This window comes from Neolamprologus brichardi, chromosome 19 (genome assembly GCF_056152115.1).
Source record: "Neolamprologus brichardi isolate AB-2024 chromosome 19, ASM5615211v1, whole genome shotgun sequence".
Classification (NCBI taxonomy): domain Eukaryota; kingdom Metazoa; phylum Chordata; class Actinopteri; order Cichliformes; family Cichlidae; genus Neolamprologus; species Neolamprologus brichardi.
In genome coordinates, this window is record NC_142122.1 from 11,031,871 (window position 1) to 11,046,914 (window position 15,044).

The window sequence follows — 15,044 nt, forward strand, 5'->3', positions numbered from 1 at the left end:
GTATACTATTAAACACTTTTTTGATGAAATTGTGTATGAGTAGATTTGTACAACTAAAACACTTTTTTAGGCTATATTTTTATCTGGGTGCAGCCAAAACAAACTCCTAATTCCTAAAAGAGTCTCTGATACGATGCACTGGAAATTTGCCGCGGCCCTGGTTTTTTCACAAAATGAAAGCCTTCTTGTCCAATCGCAGCTCAGGTCACCGCCCGTTTTCAGCTCTTGGAAGTTCCTGGACTAATCAGCGCTCGCCTCCGTGTGTTCAGCCATTTTGTAAGAAAATCAAGCAAGTCTGCCGCCCTACCTTCGCTTCAGACCTGCAGTTTTTTTCTTGTGCAATGGACGGGTAAGTGAAAAGAGCCACACTTAACACTTATATTTATAAGACAAACCGATCGCGGAGTAACTTCTTATCTTATTTCGGTTGCTTATGGACATATTGTGATGTTTGAAGTACCTTCGCTTAACCGTCGAAATAGAAAAGTTAACTTCAAACTGTTTTTTTCATCAAAACATGCAACAGTTAGCTGGAACGTAAGCTAGCTAGCAGCTGCTAGTCGTCGCTAGCGTTGGCTAACAGTCAATACTAATGTGAATGTTTTAATGCACTTATTTTATTTATTTAATTATCGCAAACGTTAGTAACTCTAAGCAAGAGCAACTTAATTTGAGTTGTGATAGGAACATTTGCCTTTATTTAAGGAAGACAATGATAGCCTCTTGTTTGCTACGACGGACATTAGTTTTTGGCTAACGGTACCTTTGTAACTTGGTTTCACGGGAACTCGAGCGCTAGCTAAAGCAACGTGTCTCATTTCCGCGTTCATTTGTTCGCGGAGCGCCAGGGCCATGTTGAAGATGTCTGGCCTTAACATTTGATTGAATCGGGGACTTCTAAACCGAGTTATCTAATCGCAGTAGGGTACATGATAGCGTATTGTTTAGTTCGAACATGTCCTTCTCTTCTGATCGTCTGATGTCGTAACTTTGAAGGACTTCGAAAGTAGCTCATAGACAGCTTTGCATTCGCCCCCGGCGTCTGGTTGTAATTATAGGTGTTTTTCTGTTTCAGTTTTTTTTTTTTTTAAACTCACACAAGTTTACTTGCATCTCTTTTTAAACCGTTATAGCCGCCTAGACGCTGACTTGTACCCTCTGGGATCCGGCTACGTCCCTGAAATTGAGTAAGTAAATTTTTGTGTAGTTTTGTCTTTGTGTATGACTCATTTGGGTTCCTGTTGCTATTTATGGCTTTAAATAAGGAAGTAGTTTTCCTTTTGGGCTAACAGTATTGTAGGATTGTGTGTGTATGTGTGTTTTTTGTTTTTTCGATGCAGTTGAATGTTATGCGGCATTGATAACAATGACTTAAGGATAGTTTGTGGATGGTTTTCCTTATTTTCTTACTGAGAACTTTCTTTCTGTTTTGCAGCAGTGTCCATGACATATCAGCTGGCACAAAGGTAGGCAGTTTTGAGTCATCTTCCTCTTGGTTGCTTATTTCCTTTTTTATTTTACAGTATTGCACTCCTTTACTACAGCATAAGTAATGACTCCCACTTGCTGAAATTAGTATGTAGTGTTTTTTACTCCAAATATGGTCTTGTAACATATATAGTTGTGACTTTTGGTTTGTGTGTGTGAGAGAGAAATGTGTAATATTGTACAAAGGTGTGTTTTTCAGAATACAGTGACAATTCCAAAGAACTGAGCCAGCTCTGGTGGCACGTAGTGTATCACTTTGCAAGCCTCCTCCATAATACAGAATACCTTTCCAAAGCTTTTTCTCATGTGTAATAAAGTTGCAGGTGAAGACTGACTTGCTTTTTAAACATTCATGAAATAGAGCTGAATGGTCAGCACAGAGGTTGCAGCAAGACGGTGGAAGCGGATTATTCAATAATTATGTTAGCATAGATTCTCTGAGGTGGAGCTTTCATGTTTTCCTGTTCTGTCTCCGTTTGCCTGTGTGGCTGTTGAAATGAAACTTCCTGTTGTTTATTTGTGTGTTCCTTAATAGTCTGTTGGTCTTATTGGAATGTGGGAAAGCTGAATTCTGCCCTGACTCTTGTTGTTGCTCAGTTGTGTTTCAATTACAGGGCTATGTAACCATCATCGCTCTAACAAAACCACAAAGTCTTATCTAATGTTAAATCCTTAGCAAGAATTGGACTTGTAAATTAGTCACTGAGCTGTTGTATTCTTGTGAAACTGAATGTTGATGCATGCAGACTTGACAGGAAGAAACCACACCGTTTCTTCAGCATGCTGCTGGTTGTTAAAATTCCTGTTTTTGCTGTAATCCTTGGTAACATTGCCTGGAGCAGCTCAGTGTAGGTGGACTAATTGAGCTCAACCTAGATCTGTAGCCATCCTCCCGGCCAAAGGTCTTTACAGTGTTTGAACAAGCACTCTTATACACACCCCCAATACATGGGACACACCCCACCCCCTCTATTCATTTCAGTAATGCCTGTTTCTTTTCATCATGTGCACTAATACACAATTTAATGATTGCTGCTTAATAGTGAGGGTTTAACTCCAGATGAGATTGTTTCTTCTTTTTAACTACTTCTGTTTTCTGGATTTAAAGTGCTGCGGTAATGATGACACTGAGTTATGGAGCCCTGCCTTGCTGGAATCTGTAATTATTCCGTCTGGGCAGAGTGTCTGGCATTCCGCGGTCACATTCCAATCTCCCCCCTCCAGCCCCCTGGCGAGGCACAGCTCCCTGCCCCCTCCAAGTGTGAAGGCTGATCACAGTGAACAAACATGCCTATACCTGTGCTTCTCTCCTTTGTACTTTTCCTGAGAGAATACACCAGCCAACCCCCTATAACCCTAAATAAGGTTGTTTGCAAAAGGCAGGGCACATACAAATAAATCACCTCAGGTTTAGTTTTCCTTAGAAGATGAACTTCCCTATGTGCTGCAGTACAGTTGGAGAGTATGTGTCCCTTTCCCTCTTTTGCTGATGCAATGCAAACCAGGTTTAACTTGGTGAATGGGACAGAGAAATTGCTTCTGCTACAGGTCAACTTTTAAAAAGTATTGCCGTTGTCAGTGAAAAGAAGCTGAAGTTTTGGTGTGTTTGCCAGCGGTGTGTCATCACTCTGAAGATTATTGTTATCCTGTCCACATCCTAAGCAAACAAAGGAAGTGAACACGTTGATACATATTTTTTTGGGCTGTGTTGGACTTCACAAGCAAATGCGTGGTCAGGTCTGTTTTTCTTCTATAGGCTTAGCAAGCACTCTGACACATCCTGTTTAAATGCTCAATTGTAACACAAGTCTCCATTTTGAGAGTGACTTGATGCTCCTGCTCTGCACCATGGACTGTCTTAGCTCTGCAGTTGTTATTATTAGAATGAGGAAGAAGGAGGAGGGAGTCGACATTTAACAGTAACCTACAGTCTCCCCAGAGGAAGTTTAGCGAAACTCTGGAAGCAGACCTCATCTTGCTGCTCTTCCTGTTTGGAACCAGTCTGCTGAGTGATAAGTGTGCCGCTGCCCGCCCACAACCAGCGAGTCAGGCTGGAGCCACTTCCTTCATTTCTCATGGTTTGCATCTGCTATTGGCCGAATTATCGGGACCAATTTCTTCCCACAAATTGGAACACATCATTCTCATCTGTTCATTGTAATCAGTATTGTCTTGTTTATTTTATTTTTTTTATTTGTTGTTATTATTATTAATATTTCTAACTTTTGGATCATAAGTCTAAACAGTACACTAACCCATTACTCATTTATATTTTAGACTGATTAGTTCTGTCAGGCTGTGTAGAAGCCAGAGTATTTATACCACTGCTTGTAGTACTGTCTTACTGCAGTGTTGTTCTACTGTTTGGAGGCCTGACCAAATGTTGTCTCTCATAAGTTTTTGTATGCAGGCTTACCTGACCCCACCCTCTATTTAGATTCACAAGGTGAAGAAGAATGCTAGCAAACCTGCATGACTGGTTGTTGTTAAAGTGCTGCGGGGCTCTTCAACTCCCAGAGAGTCCCCCGGGCTACATATGTGTGTGCTGCTGCGTAACAATGTCCCTAGTCTCAGCCTGAACAGGACCTTCATTGTAGAGTGTTGTAGAGCTTATGCTGCTGAGCCACTTCTTGTGACTGCAATACTTCATCTCACTCAGCCACAAACACACAACCATGTGAACAGCCCTGAAACAGCACTTTTTATGTACTAGAGAGGGAGTCTGTAAAAGGCAGACAGTAGTCTAGTGTGGACTGGAAGTGTCCCCATCTTGTCTTGCGATCCAAAAGGCTTCAGTGTGTTATCCCTGCTCCTGATGGATTATATGAGAAGATGGAATGTACTCACCGACAGCTATTTGGCCAAAACCTGACTGAATATTGTCCTTCAAGCTGAAAACTACCTGTTCCAACTTAAATGTGTTATGCATAATTGTGTTTTATTGCACATTGTCTCAAAAAATATGGCCTATTGTTACAGTGGCTTGAGGTTTGGCAATACTGTAAAAGGCGTTTAATGGAATGGGAAGTCAGATATTCCTGCTGACATGATAGTTCACTGGATTCCTCCTAGTGAGGAAGGTGGAGTTTTTCTCAAGTGTGTTTGCTCAGTTCTCTTTTGGTTATCAGATTACTTCCTGCTTTATCACACAATGGCTTAGTAATGTGAGAACCGTGCTCTCCACCTGCCAAGCTGTGCCTTCATTGGGTGAACGCACTGAAGTGAACCATTGTTTCCTTTCCTTCTGCAGAGGGGATCCGACGAACTCTTTTCTTCCTGCATATCCAACGGACCCTATATCATGAACTCAGGTAGGGGGTTGCCATGGAGGGGTGAATCCCCCTTTTATTGAAGTGCTTGATGTGTTTGTGTTACCATGGTTATCAATCCATTATTCAGGAAGAACCGGAGCCTCCTGTTCCCTCCCTGATTGTATCTGCTTCTGTTTTCTCTTGCAGCCAATGGCAACGACAGCAAAAAATTCAAAGGTGACGTCCGCAGTCCTGGTGTTCCATCACGTGTGGTCCATGTACGCAAGCTGCCCAACGACATAAATGAGGCTGAAGTTATTGGCCTGGGACTGCCCTTTGGGAAGGTCACTAATTTGCTGATGCTGAAAGGGAAAAACCAGGTAGGAAAGACAGTTGCCTGTCTGCTTACCAAACTGTATGACTTGCAGTTTTGGTTGAATTATTTTTTCCCAGGCCTGAGCCGAGGGATCAGCTTTCTATCCTTCTGTCCTGACCTAAAATTATAACAATGACCCTTTTGTTACATCCTTGTGACTTTGTTGGTAGATAGACACTGCTTCATGTTAAGATTTCCTGGAGGAATACAGCAGATCATGAAACACCTGTTTTCTGTTTGAAGTAGTTCTATAACCAGTAATACTGTAACCATGTTAATTGTGTTATTTATAATGGTTAATAACAGAAAAAAAGAATTGATAAGAATGTTAAATTTGTTGCATTGGGGTGTCACCTTTGTTGTATGTGATGGGATAAACAAAATAAGTATGTTTATGTCCCAGGCATTCTTGGAACTGAACAGCGAGGAGTGTGCACAGACGATGGTGAGCTACTACTCCTCTGTTACCCCTGTCATCAGAAACCACCCCATTTACATGCAGTACTCAACCCACAAAGAGCTCAAGACGGACAACTCCCCAAACCAAGTGGTAAGGGTTTTACAGCAGCGGCACAGATCTGTGCACTTTATATTTATTTTAATGGTTTGCATTTGAGGCTTCATCAGCTGTTTAATTTATTGCTTGATGCTGGGATTCAAGTTTTGGCTCCATACTGAAAAAAATGCATATTGAATAACTTATTTACATTTGTTAAAAGTATCATTTTGTTTTACAACATTATGCTGCACACATTCACTCTGTGGTACTATCCTTTCACCACTGATGCTGAGAAGTATTTCTGTTTCTCCTTAGCGTGCCCAGGCAGCTCTGCAGGCAGTTAATGCCCTTCATGGAGGAGGAATGGGAAGTGTGGCCATTTCTGCTGATGCTGGTAGCATGGCTGGAGCAGTGGCAGCCCAAAGCCCTGTGCTCAGGGTCATAGTGGAAAACCTCTTCTATCCTGTTACCCTGGATGTACTCCACCAGGTAAAGGCAGCTGCTACAGTTTTTTGACTGGTCAGAGATGTTTTAAGTAACTAGTCTGGGCATGCCCCACCCAAAAAAAAAACCATCCCTCAAATCTTAGCTGTATAGCTACTGATTTGACCACTCATTGTCTAGTACTAAAGTGTAAAGCTATTTTGCAGTTCTCAAATTCTTATTTATTTTAGGTGTGTTAAAATTATGACCTTTTATAATCGTGTCTCTCCTGCAGATTTTCTCTAAATTTGGCACAGTGCTGAAGATCATCACTTTTACCAAGAACAACCAGTTCCAGGCTCTCATCCAGTATGCTGATGCCATGACAGCGCAGCATTCCAAGATGGTACGCTTGGTTCACTTTTTTTGTCAACATGGGACTAAGATTAGGACATTTTGAAACAAAGCAATAACATTATAGGGCAGTTAGTACACTTTGGGAACAGTCGCTCAGACGTCACTAGTTAAACTCGCCACTGTAAAAACACACCAGATATGTTATCTCAAGTTTAACAGAACACTGTTTTCTTTAGTCTCTGGATGGGCAAAACATCTACAATGCTTGCTGTACTCTGAGAATCAGCTTCTCCAAGCTTACCAGCCTCAACGTCAAGTACAACAACGACAAGAGCAGGGACTACACCCGACCAGACCTTCCGACTGCAGATTCACAGCCCTCCATTGACCACCAGACCATGGCAGCAGCTGCGTTTGGTAAGAATGTAGTCCATTCTTTTTTTGAATCAGAATTCGCAGGATTTACTTCACTGTGATTCTTTTAATTTATATTAATAAAAAAAAATCTTACTTCTATATCTTGTTGTTATAGCTGCACCAGGTATAATCTCAGCCTCTCCCTATGGTGGCGCTCATGCCTTTCCCCCAACCTTTGCTATTCAGCAGGCAGGTCGGTACAAAAAATATATTTCCTGCTATTCTGATTCGAATGTCTGTATTTCAGTAGTTTATTCAGACGTACATATAGCAGATAATCTTCATGATTAAATTATTTCTCAGGTTTTTATCTACGGATTGCATTGAGTTGAGAGTAATTTGTGGTTTACTGCTCTTAGGTCTCTCAGTACCCGGTATTCCTAGTGCCTTGGCGTCCCTCGGTGTGGGCCCCACTGGCATGGCGGCGGCAGCGGCGGCCGCTAGCCGGCTCGGCCTGTCAGGGCTTGCTGCCGCTGGGGGCCACAATGTCTTGTTGGTCAGCAATCTGAACCCTGAGGTCAGTACACATGCTATTAAACAGCTCTACTACCTTTGCTTTTGTTTTAGTTCAGTGCTGAGCTTCATTCAACAGTTACATTGCCTTTTGTTTACGCTTGTGGATCCACTTGATCAAATGAAACAAATGCTTTTACGCCTCATGTCTTACCACTTCACGTGATTGCACGAGGAACTACCCTTACCACTATTTTTAATTACAAGGGGGTCATTAAGTCAAAACCTCTTCCCTTTCAGGACCTCTCTGTGTTTGACCAAACCTGCTGCATTTCTGCCCTGCCACTTTGCTCACTGTGAATTTTAAGTTTATTCAAAAAACTAACTTCTTTTTTTTGTGTTTTCTTTAAAGAAAACTTACCATTTCATATCTTCATTTTTGTCCATTAGTTAAAATCATTCTTGAGTTGTTGGGGAGACAATATTACTTTTTTGGTCTTGTTTTTAAAGCAACACATCATGTACATTATTCTCGTTAATAGTGTATAAATATATAAGTAGTCTTTAAGCTCATTACATTTACTGTAGTTAATGTAGTCAATACACTTAGTTTGGTTATTTAAGGATTCTGTTTAAGTTCTTCAAGAATTATTAAAATTGATGGTCAGAATTTTATGTTTTATATCATTCTCTACGTAATCTAAACAAACATGACATTTAATTTAAAAGTACATATTGTCTCTGCCTTTTTCCTGTATTTCATTGTTAATCTTTTTTTCTCTTCTCTTTCTCCTAGTGTTCCCATAGTGACAGTGCATTTTAATTTAGCCAGTTCTACTGTCTGAAGCACTACATTTCTTTGTGTATACTGACCTTGTTTTGTTTTTTTTACTTCCTTTTCTCTCTCTCCTTTCTGTCCCCCTAATCCCTCTTTTTGTTTTTTTTTTGTTTGTTTTTTAAACCCCTCACTTTAAATCTTGCCAACTGACTGCACGCCCCATGACCAATTGTTCCCTCTCTCCTCCTGTCACTCCTCTGTTATTACTACTGTAACCACCTCCTTCCATCCACCCAACCCTTTTTCCTTCCCTTACCATTATCCCTAATTTGGAAATCCCCCACCACCACCACAAATTGAAAACACATACACTACATTGGCACCTCTTTGACACCCTGATTTTCATTTTATTTTATTTTATTTTTTTGCCATGATCTACCTCTCCATCATCTTTCTTCCCCCCCATCCTCACATTTCTCTTCATCCTCTTATGCTATTCAAATCCTCCTCCTCTTCTCTCTTCATTCTCTTCGTCCCTCATGCCTCTCCTTCCTCCATGGTACTGTGGCCTTCCTGTGGACCTCGCTGCCTGTGGCCTGCGGACATGTCCCGACTCCACTCCACTGTCCTCCACTCCGCTCCGTCTCTTTTCCCCTGTCCCCTGTTCCCTCTCCCCTTTTTGGCCCCCTGCCCCGCTGCTCCCTCCTGCTGTCTCTAAAGAGCGTTACGCCACACTGCCTCTTTATTCTTTTCGGTACGTTATCATCCTTTCATCTCCTTTTTTTATTACTACTGTTACCTGGCAAGGTGGGCATGTCTTGTCTCATGTTGTTGGCTTTTATTTATTTTTAACCACTGATGGCTCATCATCAGAGTACAGGGCTATGGCGGGTGGGGGTGTCTGTTTGAGGGTTTGTATGACCTGTTTTGGTTGTTGTGGGTTTGTGTGAGGAAAAGTATGGTGAGAACGCCACATAAAGCTGCAGCATTTCATTTAATTTTTAAAAGCTATGATACTTGTCCATGGGCAAAAAACATTTGCACTTTTTCCATCTTCAAAGAGCAAAGCCCTTCAATGTAAATATTGCCCCGCTAAATAGAAATGTGGGAATGATTTTGTTTGGCAATGAGGCAGGAGGCCGATCTAAAATTTAAAGCATCACCATAAAGAAGAGGATAAAAGTCAAACCTTTATTGGTTCTGCACCAGCCAAATTTAGTCATAAAAAGTAACTAATTTCATTTTTACATGCTGATTTTTTTTCAGTGATTCTCTCTCTCTCTGCTGCACTAGAATGATGAAATGCTGCAGCTTTTTTTGTGATTATGGGTTGACATAATCTCAGGATTATGTCACAGTTTTATTCTCTTGCAGTTTTTCTCAGTTATTCAAATGTAGGTATGTGCATGTTTAGTTTATTTCTGCATGTCTCTGTTTAGACCCTCAAGTTTGGGAAGTAATCAACTCTATCTTCACAGTAGAGCAATCAAATTGATCACTACTACTCATTTTACTAATCTTTGATTTTTGTCTTCAAATCACGATTTCTCCCCTCTTAAGGCATTTTAACATCTATGTGTAGTTAGTTTTAAGAGGGCTTATGTAGGAATGGTTACAGGACACCCATGCAGAATTGAACGTAAAGATTATAGAATAGCCTAACGGTAACTTCAATCACACTGTTTCCTTAGGCTTAGTGTGAATATTTATATCTGATTTGATGGTTTAAATTGTTGTTGTTGCTGTGATTGACTGTGTGGCTCCTGGTTTAGGCATGATGCGTGTAGCATTTGCTGGACTTGCATTGTGATGCTTTTTCCCTGCCTCCTTAGGTGTGTATGGCGATGTGATGAGAGTGAAGATCCTGTTCAATAAAAAGGAGAATGCTCTAATCCAGATGTCTGATGGCACACAGGCTCAACTAGGTAGCGACGCTGCAGCCCTACAAAACACAATTTTCTGTCTTTGATCTACCACTTTCATCTTTTTTTTTCTTTTTTTCCTCCTCACATTATTATACTGTGCATTGTTTGCAGCCTTTGCTTAGAAGGGTAATTCAGCTCCTCCTGTGATAGACGGCTGATTATCTGCTTATTGTTGTGGCTGTTCAGAGTTAAATTAAGTGATGGAGAATGTGCTAACAAATTTGATAGACAACTTGAAAATAGTGTGTTGAAACCATGTTTATGTGACTTATGTTTTTCAGCTATGAGCCACCTGAATGGCCAGCGTCTTCATGGCAGGGCCATGCGTGTGACGTTGTCAAAACACACAACAGTGCAGCTTCCCAGAGAAGGCCACGAGGACCAGGGCCTCACAAAGGATTTCAGCAACTCTCCACTGCACCGTTTTAAGAAGCCTGGCTCCAAAAACTACTCCAACATTTTTCCACCCTCTGCAACACTCCACCTCTCCAACATACCGTGAGTGTTAACCTTAGTGTCATTTCTACTCTAACCCAGCAACCATTTGCACAATAATCTTTTTCCTTCAGGTGTTCGTGACATTATTTCTAAGTATGTGGAGGAGGGGGTGGTTTTTATATTTAATCATGCCTTGTTGTTTTACAACTTCAGAAACAGAAACCTGTAGCTTAGTAAACAAACATAAACCTACAAAGCTTTTTAACTTCTCTGCTGTTTTGCTTTCAGGCCTTCTGTGGTGGAGGATGATCTCAGGAGGCTATTTGCCAGCTCAGGAGCAACAGTCAAGGCCTTCAAGTTCTTTCAGTAAGTTTTGGTCCATTTAAACCCAATTTTCTCAAGTTGTTTGTTTTTTGCGGCTGAGTCCTTCTTTCTTCAGAACACTCTACAACCTTAATTTAAAGCAGGCAATTTAACCAAGAGCTGCTGTAAAGTGTTGGCCTTTTTAGTCTGCTAGACACATGAACTAGTTTTGAGAGTACAACAAAGCAAATGGTGAAAAACCCACACACAAGTGGGCTGGATCTTACACTTTGAGAACAAATTGTTCAATTTTTTTTTCTTTCTTAAACAGAAAAGATCGCAAGATGGCTCTTATTCAGATGGGCTCAGTCGAGGAGGCAATAGAGTCCCTCATTGAGTTCCACAACCATGATCTGGGGGAAAACCACCATCTTCGAGTGTCCTTCTCCAAGTCCACCATCTGAGTGCCTTTCCTTTCATCCTCCAAGTCTGTTGCCATCTGAATGCTACCACTCTCGAGGTTGCATTCAGTGGAAATGGCCACCATTACCTATTTATAGCTGTTTCTTTGATGAATGTTGCTCCTTTCACACCAATTTATTCACTGTCATTAATAGGTTCAACATTGTTTATTCATTGTGATTCTCTTCTAAGCTTAAGAAAATGGGGGGGGCAACTTAATTTTTTGTTGGTTGATGTTGTAAAGTCTTAAGTTGATGTCAAAGCTTTTTAAATTAAAGTGTAGAAAAATGACTGCCATAAACTGGTAGATGACTTCTGTAGATCTATTGACTTTTCAAAGTGGGGAAAGCAGGGATGTATTAATGAGGGCTCCACTTAGGTAGGTCCTATTTTTAATACAAGCTGTTTCACAGTAATCATTATACCTTTGCTTCCCCACTGGGACAACTCAGAATGCCTGTTATTAAAAAACACCTATTCTTCTGCGTTATCCTTAAAAGAAAAGCTCCTGAATTTGTACACTGGCATCCTTTCATGACTTACTAAACATTGCCCGTTTAATTTATCTGTTTATCTGACAGCATTCTGTCATTTAGAGACTCCTTGCTTAAACTCTAGCGTTTGTTCTCACAAATCCACAACAATGATGGAGAGAGCCACAATACCTGCAAAAGACTTGTGTGAACAAGTACTGTCAGTAGCAATGCCAGCGAGGTGTAGCCGCACTTTGGAATATTCTTTCTGCCATTGTCACTAAGAGCAGGGTGTGTTTGTTGCACAATGCTGATCATAGGACTGTACACCGCTCCTCCCACAGACACTCAGAGATCTCTCATAGATGTTCGAAATATGCAAAATGTTACTATCTACATTATTGCTGTTTAAGGCATTCTCTAGTGAGCTGTGCATCTAACAGATGTACTAGAGACATGCACAGTGATAATGCTGTGACTGCACGCGCTCGTGTGTTGAAAGTCTTACATAAGGTCCAACCTAGTAAGAGTGCTGTTACAGCTTTTGTGGGTTAAGTGGCTAGGGTGTTCATTTAACACAAACCCGACACCTTTGGATGCTGTCAGATTATTGGAAGGGATTGCATGTCTGAAAGGGGCTTATCGTGTTGTCCTTTAAGCTTTGTTACACTTGCTAGCTCTTGTAACAATGGAAACGCATGCATTCTTGCAAATGAAACTATTCATCTAAAACTTGATAAAAGCTTTATTAGGAGGTCGGGATCAAATCCAGTCTAACATTTAATAATATTCCCCCCCCCCCACATAAGTTTGCATATGGGGTCCTGGGAAAGAGGCAACATTCTACAATGAAACATGTTTGTATTTTCTTTTTCTTTTTAAATTGGAGGTAAAGTAGAGGCAGCTGTTGAACTGTCCTTTTGAGACCAAATCACTTAAACACCCTCCGCCACAGATGTATGCTTATGTGGATGAATTGTATCCGCACCAGACACACTTCAGCATTCCTTTTTATTACAGTAGTTGTGTTGAGATACGTGTGTGTGTGTGTTTGCCTTTTTGAAATGCCACTTAGAACCTGTTTGGCCAGTGAGAAACGGTTTGAGACAAAGGATTAAGTTTTGACTCTGAGACCATAAAACTTATTTCCCAGCATCCATTTTTATTTTACTGTGTGACTTTCCACCTATTTACTTCTGGGGATCCATACCACTATCAAAGGTTATTCAATAGTCCTGTTTCACAGCAGCTGTTTTAATGTGAAATGGAAGTAAACACAAGTGTTACTAATGATATTAATGAAGGTTTAAGTGCAGAGCCACAGTTAATGTGATTAACAACACCCTCCTATTTCATAACAACATCACTGCTATGAAAGAGGTCTGGTTGAATGCATTCTTTCGCTGTCTTTCTCTCTACAGTCTTGTGCCTTACTTTGAATTTGTTCCAGACAGATTTGCTCTGGCTTAATTTGGTAATATATGGCTCTCAATTTTTATTTTATTTTTTTTGTCCTTTGGTTTGTACCAGCATTGTTAAAATGGGGAAAAGTGGCTCATTTAATCTTCTGTTTCTTGTTTAAAAAAACAAACAAATGTTTATCTCTGTATGCATATAGCCCCATTATATGTATCTAGAAACTATGAATGTAAGTCAGTTAGATGCTTAATATCCTTGCTAGGTGATGTAGCTCTGTTAGGTGTATCGTTGCAGGTGTAGAGCTGTATTCAGCCTTTTTGTCTTACAGTCTCCTATCACTTAGTCCTCAGGACAGTTGTTTGGAGCCTCATTTAACCACATTACGTTCATATATATGTGGACACCTATATATTCATTTATCTCTTTTAAATGTTAAAATTTACTTGTATCACTTCTAAGCTTAACTGATAGCTATTTGTAGTAGCTGGGTTTGATCGCTATCTCAGTGCCTTGACTCCTTAAGTTTTTAATTTAAGGCTGAAACAGGCACGATTAGTTGATTTTGTTTACCTCTCATTCAGGTGTTTGTATCTTAGCCTGTCTACAAAGATGCCTTTATCCCATTATATTCAGGTAATCGTACCTGTGAGAGGGCAGCTCTGACTCACTTGTCAATTGATGGTAATAACAGTCTTGAATGGTGTTTGAAACCCCAGTATATCTATTTTTTTTTCCTTAAATTTATGATACCAGAATTGCAGGGTGAGAGTCCTCACCCAGTACCCTGTCTGTGTACACTTATGCCACAGTCAGGTGCGTTTAGTGCACTTTTTTTCTCAACAATAGATCCACCACGCTGAAGTCTTACACGTTGTCACATTCCTGTGTGCCTCAAGCACCAGTTTCCACAGCCTTGACCACTGTTGTCTTGGACCAGATACAGATGTGCTCTCTCTATTTTTGTAAGATTCTTATGCATGATTTAACAAAGCTTCATGTAGCTGCAGACGGTTATTGCTGTTAAGGACCAAAGTATGTTCTACCCCTGCTGTTTTGTAGCGTTCTGATTTCTTAGGAGTATTTTTTTGTCTCGTCTTTCACCCCCACGTTACAACAAATACGAGGCAGTTCCAATTTCTATTCCTCAGATGCTTTGGAAAAAGTCACATTAATTGAAATTGTCTTTTGATTAACAACATATACTGTATATTGTACCCCTTTTGTTTGATTGACTTTACAAAGAGCCTACTTTGGTAGAGATCGCTTAGAATGAATACTTAATTGAACCGCAGTCCTAGCTGTGATGTTGTGTAGAAAAATTGTATGCCTTTCAATTTTGTTAAAAGCTTTTACTTTTCTTTTTCTTTTTTATATGGGGGCTGGGGGTGGGGGTATTGTATGAAGGGGGTTGATGGTTGTATATATTCATGTTTTTGTACCACAAAATCATTTGGAGTATATCCACATACGTTCAAAACATGTATATTTTGATAAAACAGCACAGACCTATTAAGCTCTCCTGAGCTGTAAAACAGAAAAAAAAACTTTTGTAACACAAAGACATTAAACCTATATGAACACAGAAGTGTCTCTGTATGTGCCCCACTCCCCCCCCCTTGCCATTCTGATCTTGTCTCTTGCATCTTCTGCTGCCTTCAATAAATCTTTAGTTTGTTCTTTCTTTCATCTGGCCTCATTTGGTTTCTGTCTCTTCCTCGCTTTCCTTCTGTACCGGTTAACATCTTGTAACATTTTCAACATTTCTCATCCTGTTGACTGCTGGTGGGTTGTATTTTGTCCTTTACTGCGTTTCCAGCTTCATACTCATCCCATCTAAACTTGACTGACTGCTCATCTGGACTCAGCGCAATCCTGTTACAATTCCTTGATGAAACTGTGGTGAGTTAATTGGGGATGCAGTGCTGGATACTCACTATTCTCACTGATACAGAGTAATCCTGTGCTCTCGTTTGACCTTTTGA

General features: G+C 40.5%; 1 protein-coding gene across 1 annotated transcript; it reads left to right on the plus strand.

Annotated features, from left to right (window-relative positions):
- Positions 1 to 201: 201 nt before the first annotated feature.
- Positions 202 to 14,743, plus strand: ptbp1a (polypyrimidine tract binding protein 1a). The gene is made up of 16 exons (XM_006798772.3): positions 202 to 349; positions 1,134 to 1,187; positions 1,436 to 1,466; positions 4,739 to 4,799; positions 4,947 to 5,119; positions 5,519 to 5,665; positions 5,930 to 6,103; positions 6,333 to 6,443; positions 6,631 to 6,811; positions 6,927 to 7,004; positions 7,171 to 7,328; positions 8,763 to 8,796; positions 9,875 to 9,967; positions 10,249 to 10,465; positions 10,694 to 10,771; positions 11,040 to 14,743. Exons 1-16 carry the CDS (start codon positions 342 to 344, stop codon positions 11,170 to 11,172), a joined length of 1,731 nt encoding a protein of 576 aa, XP_006798835.2. The 5' UTR covers positions 202 to 341; the 3' UTR covers positions 11,173 to 14,743.
- The last annotated feature ends 301 nt before the right edge of the window (positions 14,744 to 15,044 follow it).